An 18,797-nucleotide genomic window follows, 5' to 3' on the forward strand; every position below is an offset into this window, starting at 1 on the left:
TACGATTTCATTTGAATAGAACACTGCTAAATCGTATATATTTTATGCGTGTGTGGTCTTCGCATATATACCCTATATGTTCATGCTGCACGGCCAAAATACACACACATACACACACACGCTAAACGTAACCGTGTGTATAATACTCGACGAAATCCTCTGCGCGAGCTCCTCAAACTACATGTAAGTTAAATGGCGCGGCGCAAACGTCGACGGTTTTCCACACCGGGTCATGCATAATTCAGATAACTGCTGCAGAAGGCCTCCTCCGAATTCGGGGCCCCGTCAAAACTCTAGGTATCAAGATTAATAACATGGTGATAAATAACAAATATGAACTTTGGTTTGTGAGAGAAAAAGAAGTGAAAAGAAAACGCGGAACACTGCGTGGTAGAGGAGAGACTACGGTACATATGTTTCGAATGATTTGGATAATGAACTATTTTTTTTTATATTATTCCATTTATGCTTCGACTAGAAATTTGTTTGTTTGCCTGTTTTTTTTTTTTTTTTTTGGTCGGAATAACGAATCACAAAGTCATGATTCAAAGTTCAAACAAATTTACTATTTTTTTTTTTTTTATAACATAATATTATATTTAGATTGGATTAATCTTAATTACGGATTCACTTAATTATGTCACGATGAAGTATATTATTGACAAATAATAATAATAGTGTTTGTACAATGTCCTTAAAAGCAAGTTATGGTTTAAAAAAAAATAAAATTAAAAAATTATATAGTTAGCTAACAATATCATTAAATTTCTTAGATGTACTCGGAAATAATCTAAAATATCAATATATTTTTAATTTTTTAATATTTATTATGTATTAATTTATTTTATCCAAATCAGTTACAAATACATAATTACCATAAATTACATTAATAATAGATGATACGTATACCAACTAAAAACAATCTTTTCAAATATTCCGATTGTCAATAAACAAAATAATAAGACTACAGAAACGTTTAACAAGATCTTAAATCTTAATATTATCAATAATTACTACTTAGGTCAATATAAGGCATATGATACTATATTAATATAAATAATCATTGGTGCATGTACTTACATTAAATTAACTATTAGGCACTCTTACAATTAGGTTAGGTTTTACTTGGATTATTAGTACAATTTATTATTAGTAGGTATAAGAAGTTAGGTATGGAAAATTAAATAATGCAGAAACTATCAGACAATAGACCAATGTTAATGATAAATAATTAATAGCTAACAATGTAATATAAAAAATGTTTTGTTTTCTTAAATTGTTTTAATATTTTTTTTTTTATCGTTTGTTAAATTATGGTTACTCAACCGATAGATTATGAAAATAACATATTTTTCAATTTATTGCACATTAAAATATGTATACGTACTAATAACTATATAAAATATACAACTTAGGTATATACTATTTACAGTTACTTATTGTACGATTAATGGTTGATACACTATACTCTGTATGTATTCATATTATGCTATTATTAGTATTTAATGTAGATTTTAAACCGAACCAGCATGTATTTATTATTATTTTTATAAATATAACATGAACCTATAGTATTATACACGAAGCAACATCGACTAAACATTTTGAAATTTATAAAATACAACTGACATCATAAAAAAATAAAATATAATATAAATCAAATATGGTAAGAAAATAATGATGTTATCTTGGTATTACGATGCTATATCATTTGGGCTTATATATAAATGCAGTCTGCAGCTTTAGCATAAATTATGGTTCCGTCAAGAATAACATCCCACGTGACTTAGTAGGACATTAACGCGATTTAGTGTAATTAATAATATGACATTTTCGAACTTAATGAACTAAATTGTATTTTGACGATAAGACTAAAATTATTGTTTTACGGAACTTTAACATGTTTAATTTCTAGCAATAAACTAACTCTATTTGCTGTAGGCCACGTATAGGTATATCATGTATTTTTATAGAGACTTATGTTGTATATCGTGTAGAAAAATACCGTCTTAAAAATTGATATTATTTTTTATTAGTAATATTATTATAAAAGTGAGTCGTCGAGTATTAACGCTCTCAAAGTCCAGAACAGACCTGAACATAATCCTTTCGACTGCCATCGTCTAATAGTATTCTCAACTTTTGAATGATGAAATTATTAGATTATTCAGAGCTCTGATCTTGGCTCGCCGACTGTATCCTAACCTGCAGCTGTATATACATAATATAACGATGGTAAATTAATTGTATTTATCGACAATGGAATCGTTTCGAACATTTTTATTTCTGGAGAAATGTAATTCCTTATGCCATCTGAACAAATTACACAAATTGTTTATGGAAAAAGTATTTCTCGAAAACAAATGGCGGAAATAATTCATTCGAATTACAGCGTTTTTAACAGGCTATTAAGCCGAATACTTTTAAAATGTGTTCAAATACGTATTTAATTAGTTTCACTTAAGTATATCCACAATAACTACCTATTCGAATACTTTTACATAAATGTTTAAATTTGATTTACTCAATATTGGCTGGGGTTTTTATTTTAAATTACTGTTTTTATGTTTCTTCACGGTTATCGCTAACTACTCTGAATTCTAGAAACGGCATATTATCATCCAAAGTACAATAAATTTGTGTTCAATTTTTTTTTTTTATTTATATTGTAAATAATTTATAGTTTTGTACGAAACTTTTTGAGCTTTCCCACTTTTCTTAAAGTGTTTTCCACAGAACAGCAGATGTCATTATAAAACCAACAACTTCTAGAATCTGACAGTCGTAGAATCCTGAATAATTTATTATAATACAATATAATATGTAGGTATATTAAAGTTGATAAAATATGTATTATTTCAAGTTACACGCATTTGTATATGTGAATGATTTGTATATTTTATTTGATATTAAAAATACAAATTAATATTAGAATACTTACAACAGAAACACATTAGTACGTAGAATCAACAACTCTTTGCCAATCACTCACAAGACTATTCGACAATTCGTCACGTCTTATAGTAGGTACTCTGTTCAAGTTAAGAAACGTAGTCGGTGGCCGACTTGTGCGCAGGGTCGTGGCAATGCTACATGGCAGGTATACAGATAATTGACTGGTTGGGGGTGGGGGAAAACGAATGTTGCCCGACTGCAGCCCGATGGAAACTGCTCGCAGCCGACTACGTTTCTTAACTTAAACAGTGTGTTGTATCATTACATATTATTATATTATATTAAATAATTTAAGTTAACCTAAGTTTGAGTTAAGAGCTCAAATTTTAAATAATTTGAATTTTGTAGTCTAGAAATTCCGAACTAAACTATACTTAGAATCGTTAAAATCCACAAATTCACGTTCTTGCTTCAAAACTATTCCGACAACTCTCCGGTTACGTACATAGGTTAAAAAAAAATCGAGGAAGAGGCGTTTCAACATAACTCACTCTAACTACGTAGAACACATAAATCTGAGAGGTCACTTAATAAAGTGATTCCTCCATCAAGTCTATAATATACGTCTAGAAAGTTGTAGATATATATTATTATGTGAGTTACAACAATATTCAGTGAATGCGTCTGAATTTCGTCATGCGTATTATGTAGGTACTTCCACTACTTTTAATAAATCGTGCATTTACATTTCGAAATAAAATTAAAATGATTAATGTATTAAAAAAAAAAGTTTACTTAATATTTCTCGCATTAATCTTGCTTTTTATGAGACCAGTCGTTTTATATTTTTTGCTCATTTATTCAGCATGCGGATAATTAAAAATAATGTTCATATTGTTAAATCCTTGCGATACACTTTTTATTCGGTTTAGTTGTTGTTGTTGTAGTTGGCTTAATACACTTAAAACCTTTAATTGGTCGAAACAAACTTTTATTTGTTTGTTTTTTTTTTTTTTTTTTAATTAATTCCTATAGTTATGACCATAATGTTTTGCGAACAGTACAGTATATGCATTCCAGAATCCTTGAACTTGTGGTCGCACAATCACTTTAAGTTCTCTCTTCTGATTTATTCAACTGTAGACATTTAGTTGGAAATATACCTTGTACTGATTTAATGATGAGCGGTTTGACCATATTTCGCCGTTAAATACCTACCTGTTCACCGCTATAAGTTTTAGATGAGAACTAACCTATAGGAGTAATAATATATACAAGATGATTAGGTGATATTTCATATATATGGCATAGTTGAACTATAATCACGAATAACGAACGCTTTATTTAAATGACTATAAATTATTATTTTTATTTAACCATAAATATCATAATCAGCGATAATATATATTTATATAGTACATACATATTACATATACAATGTCATAATATTATCATGGTTCTCTGGTAAAAAAACACTAATCTTAAATTCCTTCGATGATAATAAAACTATAATGGGAACCTATAATATTATGGAGTAATACAATATAACAATACGCCAAATCGAATCGGTATGGCAACATATTTCTACAATAATTAACATACACGTAAATATACAACAATGATATAGGTATAGCTTAACAGTATATTATATATATTATATTATTAACATAAAATAAGACCATTGATATACATAATATTATATACTATTATATTATTATTATGTATATCAGTTTCGTTGTTGTTTTTTTTTTAATTACAAACAATGATTTACAATAATTATAGGTTTCTTAGACACGTAAAGCCGGTTCACACTTCACCGTATCTCATGTTAATACTCAATATGTAGGTAACAAAATGTTGGTAACACGTTACCTATAAGTCGAATACGTATAATTATATTCAACGCGCACGGTGTGGTGACAGCCCGGCTACACTCTTGCTGCAGTTGGAGTAATTTGGCGTCTTATTCGATATTTTTACCGGGGCAGCGGCCATCGAATACAAATGTTGGTGTTGTGTTTGGGAAATTAAAAATAATAAAATTACTTATAGGTATCGACGTTTTTAATTTTCTTATATACATCGCGTCTTGTTAGATTATTATTGTGACGACGATGATTATTATTATTATTATTATTATTATTATTCGCTCTCCCGCTCTCTCCCCCTGCTCACTATATTACTATATGTGCCAATACGGTTCGTAAAGTGAATTTTACGGATACGAAGCAGCGCGTTGTAAACAGTATTGGATCGAATCGTCGGGTTATTTACAGTCGGCACCGTTTCGGACTTGTCGAAATTAAATTCCCCTCCTCGGAATGCGCAACACGAGTAAAACCGTTCGCGGTGGAATGCGTCGGACACTTTTTACTGTGCATATTATAGGCCGCCCGGAATAGTTTCGGACAACTAAGCGTTTTATTGTTACATCAATCCTACGGCCGTGCCGGGGCCTAATGGCGCGGAAAATTATTATAAATCATCGAAAAAGCACGGAGGTTTGTGGAAGAGCAGATCCGCACGCGTCCGAGACTTTAAAATAAATCCACTAAACATTTCTGAACGTAAATTCTCACAGCAGATTTATTTTTTATTTTATTTTTTTCACTGTTTCCCGCTTTCAGTGCTATAGCCAAGTTCCATTTAAGCCGTTCGCAGTGATTTATGCGGGGAGTATTCTTTCTTTTCTTTTAATATTAACGAGTTACATAATATTCATTTTTCGTTTTTTTTCATTTTTTTATGTACACATTATTATTATTACGATAGTTAACTACACTTTTTAATCACTGGTTGAATCTCGTTCGAAATGGATGAGTTAAAATATAATATTATAGTCACGACCAATGTATTTTGATTCACTAGAAGAATCGGTCGTAATATTTTAAAATCGAATCGGGTCGACCGTCTGATTGGCACGTCAAATTATATTAATATGTTCACCGAAAGCGAACGGAAAACACATGGAAATATGTTTTGTTACCTACGTGTAATCTCTAACATGGTAAACAGTGGTAAAGTGGTTAAAATATAATTTTATTATTTCGACAGACCCAACGTCGGTTAGGGAATTATAGGTGTGTAAATTTGAGCCAAGTACAATTGATAAAGAGTTTCGTTTTACTACTTTATTGTTTTTTTTCCTTCATAATGATTATGGGTTGTCATATTATTATAGTTTATATTCTTTTAATTTTGTATTAGGAATTATAATATTATATTTATTTTCGCGAGAAATTTAGTGCGGGTACGCCGTGAACATGCATTTATAAATTTATGTATATAAAAAAGTAACTATTAAGTATGATAATTCAATTCGAATTAAATTTAATCTGATAATAATGATATGAATTGAAAATCTCAATCTTCTTATGCGGAAAAAGTTTTCATGAAAAAGGAAAATAATAAATATAAACTTCCTTTAAGATTCTGTACAGCATTGTTGTTAAAAAAAGATTGTTGTGTCGTTACAACGACTTAAGACTAATATATTCCATTCGTAAATTAAAAATAAAAGACGCGCTAAAAAATTATTATTTTTTGTAATAGTTTATTGTTTTTGATGATATCAGATTTCGATGCAAACATATTATGACCTATTGCCGCTAAAAAAAAACCTTACATTAGCACATTCAAAAAAAAAAAAATACATTTATTAGGTACATTAAGTGAGATAACTTCACAAATACATACAATTAAGCAGATTACAATTTAAACGGCGTTGGATTCGAACGGAACTAAATATGACTAGATCAGTTATTATCTAGAACAATGTTATAAGTTTTATAATTTAATGACGTCGTTTAACTTTAACGGTCCACGACGCACAATATTGCGCACTCCGATTATCAAACTATAACGATCGGAGAAAAGCGTCTTGTACAGGGTGTGAGTGTATGTGTATAATGGTCGATAAATATGAAATTATATTTTTACAATGCTATTTCTACGGTGTGGAACTGCCAACAAGAACGCACAACAAAAAAATATTACATATTTCACAGCTTTTATAACGATATAATATTAATAATATTATTATTGAATTATGTACAAGTAAGAGTGACGGGCGGCTCGTCACAAAGCGTCCGTCGGTACGGTCTCCAGTCGTCTACGTCGCGTTCCTGACGTCCGTACGCGGCTTGTAACCGGTCTACGAATCAGGCCCTTCGCCCACGTACCCTTCGTCCGGGCTCTCCGTGGTGGCCGGCTGCTTTTGCACGGCGGTGACTGCCTTGTGCTGGCTTGCCGCGTGTTCGGCGGACAAGTGTTGCGGCTGTCTGCCCGCTGCGGGTAACGCTGGGGCACCGGTGACGAGTGGCGGCGGCGGGGCCGGCGGCATCATCATCATCATGACCATCGTTTCGTCATCGAGTGTCTGCGCGGACGCGTTCGACAACGATGGTGGTTCGTAAAAAGTGGCCGCGGCTGTCGTATAGTACGCCGCGTCCGCGGCAACTGCGGACGCCGGGTACGGGTACCCCTGCTGGTTGTACCGGATGTTCTGCGGTTCGTACCGGTTCAAGTGGTGCTGGTGCTGTTGCTGTTGTTGGTGGTGATGATGGTGATGATGGTGATGCTGCTGTAACAGCACGAACTCGGCTTCCTGGCACGACCGGCCTTGCGGCTTTGCTGCGTTCCGACGGTGCGGAAGCGTCCGGTACAATGACGGTGGCGCTGGCATCGGATACTGGCCGGACGATAACTTGGGCAGTCCATAATCAGCTGGATACGGTTCGCCGGCGGCCAGCTTGCCTGGCGACAGTTGCAATTCGTACGAACCACAGCCACCGCCGGACGGGTATACGGCACCGGAAGTCGACCAAAAGTCTCGGCCGCACGATGGGGGCGGTGGCACAGCTATCTTGTATACCTCGTCGGTGGCGTCGCGGTAGTCGCCACCACCATTGTCCCTGATCACGGTGGACGCGTCGCTGATCAGATCCGGATTGGCCTCCAGGGTGGTGGTCGCGGTCGCCGTCGCCGGATGTCCCTGGGCCACGTGCACCTGCTGGTACGCGTCGTAACCGCCGCCGCCACCCACATGCATAACCTCGTGCACTTCGTAACCGGCGGACGACCCCGGGCCGGCGGCCGTGTCATACTCGCCGTACACGCTCACGTCCTCAGCCGACGACAATTTTCCGTCGACGGTGGACGAAACGGTCAGGTTCACCGAGTCCGATTGTCTGATGTCGGACGTCGTTTTGGCCGCCTGCCCACTGTTGGATGGGTCGTCGGGCCCCGCGTCACCACCCCCGGCGCCGCCGGACTTGCCACCCGGTCGTCCGGCGTGGTCCCGATGCCGACGGCGTTTCACCACCAGCAACCGGCAGCTGATCGCGCAAACCACTGCCACGGCCACAAAGCACACTGAACCGCCCAACACGATGACCAGCAGGGCTGGCGGGGGCGCGTCCGGCGGATACGAACCGGCCGCCACCTCGGACAGTTCTTGTATTACGCGTACCGTGAAGTTGCACGCGGCCCAGCCAGCCCGATTTTCGGCCACGCACGCGTACGTGCCGTTGTCCGCGGGGCCGACGTCCTCGACGGTCAGCTCTACGCCAGCTGACGTAGTGCTGTTGGCCACCTGCCGGCCCTCAAACCACCACGACACCCGCGACTGCCCAGCCGGCGTCACCCTGCACGCGAGCGTCACGTTCTTGCCGGCGTCCGTTTCCACGTACTCGGGGGACGTGGCCGCTGCCACCGGAGCGCATGCCAGCTCCTCGGCGACCAGCTTGCGGATGACCATGCCGCGCAGTCTGTCCGGCCCGTGGCAAGTCGGTTCGACCGTGTGGGGCGCGCTGTTGTTGTTCAACCACCGGTGCACATCGCGTAGCCGGCAGTCACACGTCCACGGGTTGTGGTGCATCTCAATGCCGTGCAGCGACAGTGGCAGCACGACCGCACCCGCGCTCTCGATTCGCACTATCTGGTTGTGGTCAAGCCGCAGCCACTCGATGCTGTGCAAGCCATCGAACGCGCCCGGCTCGATCGTGGACACCCGGCACCGGCTCAGGTCGAGCACTGTCAGGTAGGCGAGGCGCTTGAACGCGGCCGTCCGCACCACCGTCACCGCGTTGCCGCTCAGCACTAGCTTCATCAGCTGAGGATAGTCGTCGAATGACTTGGTCGGTATGTCGGTGATCCCGTTGTCGGACAGGTCCAGCTCGACCAGGTTGGACAGTCCCTGGAACGCGGCGTCGTCCACGTACGTAATCCGGCACCGAGACATGAAGATCTTCTGCAGGTTGGACAAGCCGGCCGACATAAACCGGCCCCTGGACAGTGCGTCCATCGAATTTCCCGACATGTCCAATACTTGGGTGCCGACGTCCATGCCATTTGGTATGGCCGACAGGCTCCGATTGACGCACTCGACCGTCTGCTTGCCACCTTTCCACTTACACATACATCCAATGGGACAGCCAGCGGCCGCGGCCAGCATGGTGGCCATCATGGCTGCCACGAAAATCATCGTCGTCGTCGTCGTTGTCGTCATAGTTGCTGTCGTCTGGGCCACGCGTCGACGTGGCACTGTGTCTGTGGCGTACATCACGCCGGGCGGCGGTGAATCTTCGGCCCTGTCGCTGACTCTGCCAACCTAAAAGTCATGGCGATTTCTGTGCTCTCGACAGGATGACTCTATCTCCTGACCGTGTCCCCGTACACCACCTGGTTATTGATACAACGGCGTCTGAAAAACAAATGGGTTATAATATTATTATCTTTAATCGATTTTTCTCCAAAACAATTTAATATTATGTTGGACGATTAATAATCAAGGAATTATAGTTGGTGTTGTTATCTTATTCGATAACAAAACGAAAACTCAAAAACAACTTAGAATTCGTAATGCGTGAGCTAGTATTCATAAAGAGTGGTATAGGTGGTATGGCTGTAACATAGTTTAGACAAGGATTGAAGTTTAGCCCGTAAAAATAATTCTTATTATTTATATGTTCTGAAAATTCTATCATTGGATGCATTTGACAGTTCGTATGAACAGAAAACTGTTAATATATTTGTGAATCATTACCACTCAGTAGTCAGTATATTCGTAGTGAAATAGTCAATGTAGTACTAACATATTCAATATTTTATTGATTTGCCTGACAATAATTTCTATTTTACTTCTTCAAAAATAATTGATCCGATCTACAATAAGTAACCCTGGTTGCCCCGAAAGTTGGTGTGGTTTATAATTCACATAATTCGGGTCATTATGTTCTACTCTCTTTGGTTTTATTTTTCAAATATCGTATATGCGAATTTTTCCAGATTTATCGAAAATTGGCTCAATTCAACTGTATTCTTAAAATCTATAAGACCATAGCTATATACGGACCTATTTCAATACTGGAGCGCATGTCACATATCATTTGATTTAAAAGTATTATATGCTATTTAGCATTCTATCAACATAGTTTTAGTTAACAAACACACAGTTTCCGCTCGGGTGGATCTACTGTTACTTGCGACCACACATTTGTAATTACATAAATTATGCCCATTAATCGGACCTTGGTCTTTGGGCTTTTGATTCGCTTAGTGACAAGGTTTTCATTTCAGTTAACATTCAATTATTTATTGTATAACAGTTTGCAGTGCAATTTGTTTTCTAGAGATATTTTATTATCAACATATAGAATCTTTCAATAGTGGCATTTATCTCCCCTTCGTACTATTATCGTTGTTTGTAAATGGACAAATTTCCTCCCTACAACACGATTAACTTCTGGATGATATGAACATTTTTTTGAAGGCAATTTATATTAGGATGCCTTAGGATTCATGATAATCGTAATACTTTTGTCAACTGGGATGAAACTTTTAGTCTTATATTGAATATTTACAAATGTCGGTCAAGGATATTTAATAGATGTCGCTACCAATAACTTTTTCTTATATATTGATGATTCTAACTGGCTTTCTGTAAAAACAGTACTACTATATTGTGATCTTGGGTTAACTTTCACTTCGCTACTTTGTCACCATGATCCCATTGAAAACGCTATTTACAGAGCTCTCAACTTATTGGGTTTCATCGGAAGAGTTTTTGGTTAGTTCAAACTCTCAATCTCTCTGAAATGTATTTAGTGTTGCTTGTTAGCAAACTGTTGTGAGTGGCTAAGTTGTATGGGACGCACAGACAGCTAGTACTAGTCAACAAATTTAACGGGTTCAATGAAAGTTTTTATACTTAATTGAATATGCATTAAATACACATTTTCATCCTCATGACAATTCTAACATAATATACAGAATACCTTTTCTATCTAATGCGATGGTATGCCATTATTTTAAATTATTTATTCTTATTATATTAAATTTTTTACATTTATTATTTCTCTTTTCTATAGTGTTGTATTTTGTTACCTTGTACCACTTTGTGTATTCTGGGCACCTGCTCGTTTTTCTTTTATAAAAGAATAAAATTTAAAAAAACTGGAAAAGTAAAATAAAAATAATATGAAATTTGTTGTTACTTGTTAGGTATATGGTTTATTATTATTATTTTTTATTTAACAACTATTCCACCAGACATTAATTCATGGATATATTATAATACTATGTGAGATGACTAATACATCAAAAGAAAAAGCAAGTGGGTTTTATGGTTCAAGTCAAGGTTACGCTTATAGATCTCTTTATGTATCTACAAGTAGCATGAGAAAATAAAAGATATTATATAAAATAAATATGGGCTTAAAGTGTGTTATTATTAAAGAAAGAATTGTGTACTAGAAAGTAACTTCATTCTTGCAGTATTGAGTGTCAATAAAATATTCCTGAACTTGAAGAAATATAATTTTAAAACTAACGAGACACACAATTAAATAATAAATGGTATATGTATCATGCTATCATATACTTATACATATTATACAATATACATATCTATAACTTTTTTATGATTGTAATTTAATGTAATATTATTTAAAAAAAAAATACTGTGTATTATATTTTCATGAATAAAATATAAGAAAAATAACTTAAATATATAATTTATTTATTGATATTAGTAAAGAGAACGTCTAAGAAAATATCTATCTTTTTCAGATCCAATAAATTAGATGAAATAGTTATAAAGATAAAAAATATTTTTATCGCAGGTAAACAGAAATAGAAGTTGATAAAAGAGGCTTAGTAAAGTCATTGTTGAAAATACCAGATACTATAAAAGTGCAGAAATGGTGTACAATAAATCGATTCCGATTTATCAAAGCTATTCACACATGAAAAGATACCATGTTCTTAAATATACTTGTTATCGAACTAAAGTTTTTACATAGAACCTGAATAGTAAAATATAGAAAAAAAACCAGAAACATCGGAAGTAAAGTGAATATTAATATCACTACGTTTTTGTTAGTACCTATAGTCCTATATATTTTTAAATTTCATAAAAATATGTTTAAGTTACGTCTTAATTAAAAAAAATAAATTATTGAAAAAAAAAATTCACAAAACATATCTCAACCACGTATGACATTTGTGGTAAATTGCTGCGATGCTGGGCAAATTATTACAGTGTGTCGCAATGCATGTACAACGCGTGTACTATACTAATTATTATTCTTCATACTGTATTTAATTATATTAATTTTGTATTTATGTATGACTACTCTCGCAGAGTGTGTTTCTTGACCCGCATAATACATACCACACCACATCACATGGTCGATTTCACGCGACACTGATTTTTAAACAATTTTAATAATAATATTAACTAGATGTTTTTCGCTCGTGGATATCAACAGCGTGGTCTGCGGCAAACGTATTAATTGTTTTCGTATAACGTAACGTAAATCATAAAAAACAAAATTACGTTATAACATAATAAATATAACGTAAGTAATACATTTTACGTACGAAATAAAAATCCAAAAGTGTGTGTGCGTATACGGATAGTTCAACGGTTATTACCGAGGTTCCGTTGTGCCCGACATTTAAGATAGTTCTATAGTTGCCGAACGATCCTTTACAAGATTGTTATCACACGGCATACGATATGAATCCAAATATCACGTGATCCGGTGATCTTTTTGATCTACTGCGCTAGGTACGCTACCGGTGGTAAAGTAAAATTTGTTGAAATGTTAGTTAATTAAATATAAATTAATAAAAATTATTGTTTATTATGTTATTTATACTTTTAATATTTGATAATTAATGTGTAGACTAGAGACATCACAGACTAAGGGCCGTTCTTACAATGTCCGGTAAAGTGTCGGTTAACGCTAACCGGATGATAACAGATTTTATTACCGGCAGAATTCCGCCGGTTAAGTGTCAGTTAACTCTAACTGGAGGTCGTAAGAACCAGCCTAAGATAATATAATGGACTAACACTGAGTGCAATATATGTGAGCCGAAAATGTTGAGCAATCGAGGAGTGCAAAAGGGGTTATAAAAATAGACTGATTTTAACACCATCTGTATGCACATGACTACCTACATGACCGATAAAATAATTATAAAAGCTAATTGATATCAAATTTAATTTTAATATTTACATTTTTAAAATAAGAAGCAATACTAATTAGGTAATATTAGGTAATAATATGTAAGATGAGTAAATGACACGTAAAATAAAATAGTCCACCAGAATCGCTATTACCGGTATCTGGTTCCATACCCTACGGCGTTATATCATAGATCGTAAATCGTGCATGTGCCGGAATCCCGATGATTCCCGATGGTTCCCGACAACAGTCCACGAGCGCGCACTTACTGTCGAGTTTTCGGAGAAAAATTGGGTATTGTGGCCGGATTTCGTTTGCGCAAAAAGTCGATAGTTTTTTCTTTTTATATTTTCGAAACTACTGAAACTATAATAATATATGTCTGCGGAGTATCGTGGGCATGTAGATAAACGTACCTATGTCTTCACGGTTCGTGAAAAAAAAAAACAATTTTCTCCGAATTATATTCCCACACACGGAGATAATAATATTTCCCTTCGGGTTTGTAGCCCTGAAAAGTCTTTTCCTTCATTTCGCTCACCGCAAAAATGTAGGCTGACTCTAGGTCGGTTGGACATATTATATCGTGTTGTTTTATCCACGAACGACACGCAAGCGCCTTCCCGTGTCTACCCCACTTTCACTTATTCTACGGAATGTCATTCGTATAAAATATGAATGGTTTGCAGTTAGATTTCAAAAGAATAAAAATCATTTCACCAAAAACTGCGTGCACACACAAAGAATGTGTTAACCTCCGAGTAATAACAATTCACCGCGCCACGCGTTCATGTTGTTTTTTTTTTTTGTTTTTATTGTGCAGAGCTGCGGACGGAACGTTATGAACGGCAAATTCAATTATTTTAACAATAATAATGACGATATGTATTCCGGTTCAGTTGTTTATTATCACATACATAAAATATATTATGTGCACACATTTTATTATTGTTATTTTTATGTTACCTTTGTTTACTTATTCGCGATTGACGAACCTAGTTAGAGGTACCTACTTGGATCATATGGATCATATACTATATCAATATGATCTGAGAGTACCTACTTACTGCTGGGCATGCGTGAGTCGGTGATAACGACCTACTCGCAGACGTACAACTGTCGGCGTAACTTTGAAAACAAACACTACAATTTTATAGCAGTAGCTGAAAAATCAAGACCATTGACTAAGCCAAGCCACATGGACTAAAGCCATATGTGCCTAAAATAAAATATGTATTCTAGGATCAGTGTACCAATTATTGCACTCGTTTATGGTCAGTAAACCAACTGTGCATTTGTGCATACCTTTTAGTTTTATCTTAAGGTATGAAAAATATGTTTTTGTCGAAATTAATTCAGTAGAATTGTTCATCATTTGTTGTACTTTAAGTATATACCATGTATATTAAAAATAATTAAAAATTAAAAATTTATATTGTATTGGTCACCGAGTGATTGGTTAAAGGTTTGTTGTTTCGAAAAAAATAAATAGTATTATGTTTAAATTAATATTAAAAGCTGATTTGGAGCCAATATTCCATATAGAATTCAGGACTTTTATGAAACGTCACCATACTACTATAGCCAACATTACAAAAAAATAAATTTGAATAATACCTATATGCACACGAAATCAAGTTTTCATTTTCACATGCTTTTTGCTATCGTCCTAATCGGTTCGTTGCATTTTCAGAAACTTTAATACGCAGGTAAAATTGTCATTTATTTTTATTTTATTTATAATGCATAATTATTAGTGTTCACTATTTTGTATATTGAGTTTATTTAATTTAAGTAAAGTAAATAAAGTTGTACTGAATATAATAAATATTATTTTTACATATTTTAAATTTAAGCGACCAAAGGTTATAATCAAGTATAATTTGTATAACAATGTGTTTGTATACAAAAATTTATTTTTAAGCGCAATATTGGTAAACTAACATTATAATATTATTATGTACTAAACGCAGCTTTTTAAATTGTTAACGAGTTAAATCTATTTTTTTGAAATGTAGTTGATCGGATATACATGTAACTATGAATATTGTTAAAAATCTACAAAATAATATATTATCTGAGTGAATTATTATAAATTTTTTTTTTTTAATTTTAGGTTATGTGATACACAATAGTTTTTTTTTTTTCATTAATTAACCCGCGGAAACTTGGCCATTGTTTGGTTTTTTAATTGTGTGTTAAACACACATGTGTTTTAGTTCGGCAGAATTTTTAAGTGTGCACCCGTAGGTATCTGCTATGCCCGAGTGGGTGATGGCTGCCACTCTCTCCAGACACCGTGACTCCCCGAAGAGAAGTACCACCCGTGACCAAGGTTCGAACCGGCGATGGTGCGCGTCGCAACCAACGCCTTAGTATGCTCGGCCACTCCCCCCCATAATAGTTTATGTCGGTGATGATTTACGACATATAAGTCAAATAGTATAAAAATCCAAAAAATTGATTATTGTAGAAACAAATAAAATAAAAATTAATAGAGCGTATAACAAAGCAAATAATAAAGGAGTGTAGGTGATATCTTCATTTCGTCATCGAAGTTTTCATAATAAAATAACATTATAAGATATTAAAAACAGAATGTTAATTATTGTTCATAACGAGCATAGTTAATAAGAACAAGGACAAATTGTGATATAACTAAGTAATACATTCTGTTACCATTGTTCTATTGTTCTGAAAACCACACTATTCAATTAGTTCATTAGGTACTAATTAGACCCTTACGGTTGAAAACTATTTAAAGATTTGCAGCGCTTCAAAAAAATATAATGGGTATTAAAGTTTAGCATAAAGCCACAATTAATGTTATATGAGAGTTTGAAGTACTCATTTTTATTGGATATTCAAACGTACAGTATCGATTTAGCTGCAATGTTTTTTTCAAAAAATTAGTTCAACCTACCAATTATACTGTAATAGTAATAATAATAATAATTAATATGAATCGCCGTCTCCGCTCGAAATCGTTTTCCGTATACAATGACTAGCTGCCCAACCTTCCTCCGGAAGAAATTATTTTTTTATAATTTAATTTAAAAACATGACTATTTTTTGATTATACGAATAATATAATATAATTACATATTGTAGTTATTGTTATCACTTATTTCTGAAAATTATATATCCTCCATTTTGAACTCAACCACTGGAGTGGTAAATTTTATTCTTTTTATTATAGAATAGAGATAAGGTAGAAAAAAATGTAACTATAAATTATTTGTTACATGAATAATATATATTTCAAATGGAAAAATGCAAGTACAAACAAATAAATAAATAATTAATAATAATAACAATAATAAATAAACAAACAAACCGGTTTCCTTCTTATCCAAAATCAAGTTAGATTCTTATATACAATATAGATTATATTATATAAAAATATCAATTGAATTATAATCGAACATATCCATTACAGTGGTCTACTCAATGATAGTGAAGTACATTTGAAAGCTACTATACAGCAGACTGACTTCCCCGGTTTTTCTTTATTGTTATTATTATTATTATTATTACTCATGGTTGATTTGGTATTTATTGGTTAAATTAAGTTATAACTTTTGAGTTTAATTGTTCTATGTAAAAAGTCATTTGTAACTGTAACGTGGACGGGAGCCCTTTGTTACGATATTAGTTATCCAGAGATGGGTTTCTATTCCTTATGGATTATCTATCCGTAGCTGGGAGTTAGAGCACTGTGTATGAGGTTTTTTTTTATCAATAATAAGACAAGTTTGGTTTATAGATCTATAATAATTATTATATTTAAAATATTACTTTACTTTATATGAAGATGGTTGTTATGCGCATAGGTGAGTTCGCTCCTATTTATGGTTACTGTTGGATTAACTGCCGTGTGTCATTTTAATAATTAGTAATAATTAGGAAGAGTCGAAAATTGCTTAGTGTGTATATTTTGTATTGGTAAATCCTATAGCGTGTATAATATATATATATATAAAAGGCTGATTATTAAAAGGCAATGGGTAAGAAGATAATATAAATAATGCACTTATACTTCTTTTTCTCACATTTGAAACATTTAGCAATATTTAGGAGGTCCTGTGTTGTATTTGGTGATGGGAAATAATTGTTAGTGAATAAACTTCTAAGTATAATATATGATATATATATAAAAAAGGAATAAATAATAATAGTACAAGTTGATGCAACCCGTAGTAGACAACCTCGATCGTATATTAGGCTAATAAATCACTCCTTTCGTATTTTACTACATAGAGAGATATATGATAGCCGTCTATAGCTGAACAATATAAATCTTAAAATTACAATACAATCCAAATATAATGTGCTAAAATATTTATTTTTTTAAAACTAAATTCAAAATCACTTAACTAATTGATTACTGTTATTTATTGACCACTATATTATTTATACAATTTATTGTAATAAACTAAAAGGTATCAAGGGAAAATTTAATGTGGAACTCGAACAAATTCATATATGATTATCATACGAAAGGTAAGGAATAATCGAGTAGTGAGATTTCATCCGTTTTAAAAATATTAAAGTCCAAATTCTTACTACATTATTGCCTCCTTTTTTTCAATAGATTTGAAAAATAGTATATGCATATCGCATGTATTATACAAGTTGATTCCCCAAGCATGATAAGCCCCACTTTTTTCTTTAATAATGAATTTATTCAAATTATGATTTTTGGAATTTTTAAATAAATTATACTCACTTGAAATTTCAAAATGTTCAGAAAAATTGTCTGCTAAATAATATATAGTAGGGGTTCTCATTTGAATATTAGAAATTTGTATCTCCACACAAAACTTCTTCAGTAGCACAAAATATCTCAAGAATAAGATATTATGGTCCTTAGGTATATAATTGTGTATTATTATATTTAAAATCTGCAAAAATCAGATTTTGAATAACCGCATTATTTAAAAATAAGGGAGTGAACATCTCTGCATATATATAATTCAGTTTAATATAATATGGTCCACGATTTAGTATATTTAAACCACTTTTGACGTGCGATTGGCGTTTGTGGGCATCGACCTACTGTAACCAATATTTTTTACCATTTCAGACGACAAGTAAAATAAAATATATAACTGTAGTTGATATATTACATAATATTTCGTTTGTACTAGTGCCAAACGTTTCTATTCATGCAATATATCGTATCGGAGTTTTATTTTTTAGCAAGGTGCCGAAAATCGAGTACCAGTGGATTTGAGAAGGTTAAAGTTGTATTTTTTGAGACGTTGCTACGTAGAAGCAAATGTTAATCTTTGTGTGTGAGCACATGCCATAAAATACATTTATTATTATCCGAAAGTTTCCCGGGTTCGTGATGAAATTCTGTTTTGTTTTCAGTCTGGAAAAACAAATATCTTCGAGCTCGTAGATTTTGAAAAAGTATGTTAA

The 18,797-nt window shown here is 34.3% G+C and overlaps 1 protein-coding gene across 10 annotated transcripts in view; it reads right to left on the bottom strand.

The window, feature by feature from the left end:
- Window positions 1–4,269: 4,269 nt before the first annotated feature.
- The window catches only part of LOC100169361 (leucine-rich repeat-containing protein 4B-like), a 346,827-nt gene continuing 332,299 nt past the window's right edge, over window positions 4,270–18,797 (bottom strand). For all 10 annotated transcript variants that reach the window (XM_029487502.1, XM_029487500.1, XM_029487497.1 and 7 more), the window contains one exon: window positions 4,270–9,598. In XM_029487502.1, coding sequence (XP_029343362.1) covers window positions 7,049–9,457 — 2,409 coding nt within the window. In that variant the 5' untranslated portion in view covers window positions 9,458–9,598 and the 3' untranslated portion in view covers window positions 4,270–7,048. The remainder of the gene's footprint in view (window positions 9,599–18,797) is intronic.

Source organism: Acyrthosiphon pisum, chromosome A1 (genome assembly GCF_005508785.2).
Source record: "Acyrthosiphon pisum isolate AL4f chromosome A1, pea_aphid_22Mar2018_4r6ur, whole genome shotgun sequence".
In the NCBI taxonomy this organism is placed as follows: Eukaryota; Metazoa; Arthropoda; class Insecta; order Hemiptera; family Aphididae; genus Acyrthosiphon; species Acyrthosiphon pisum.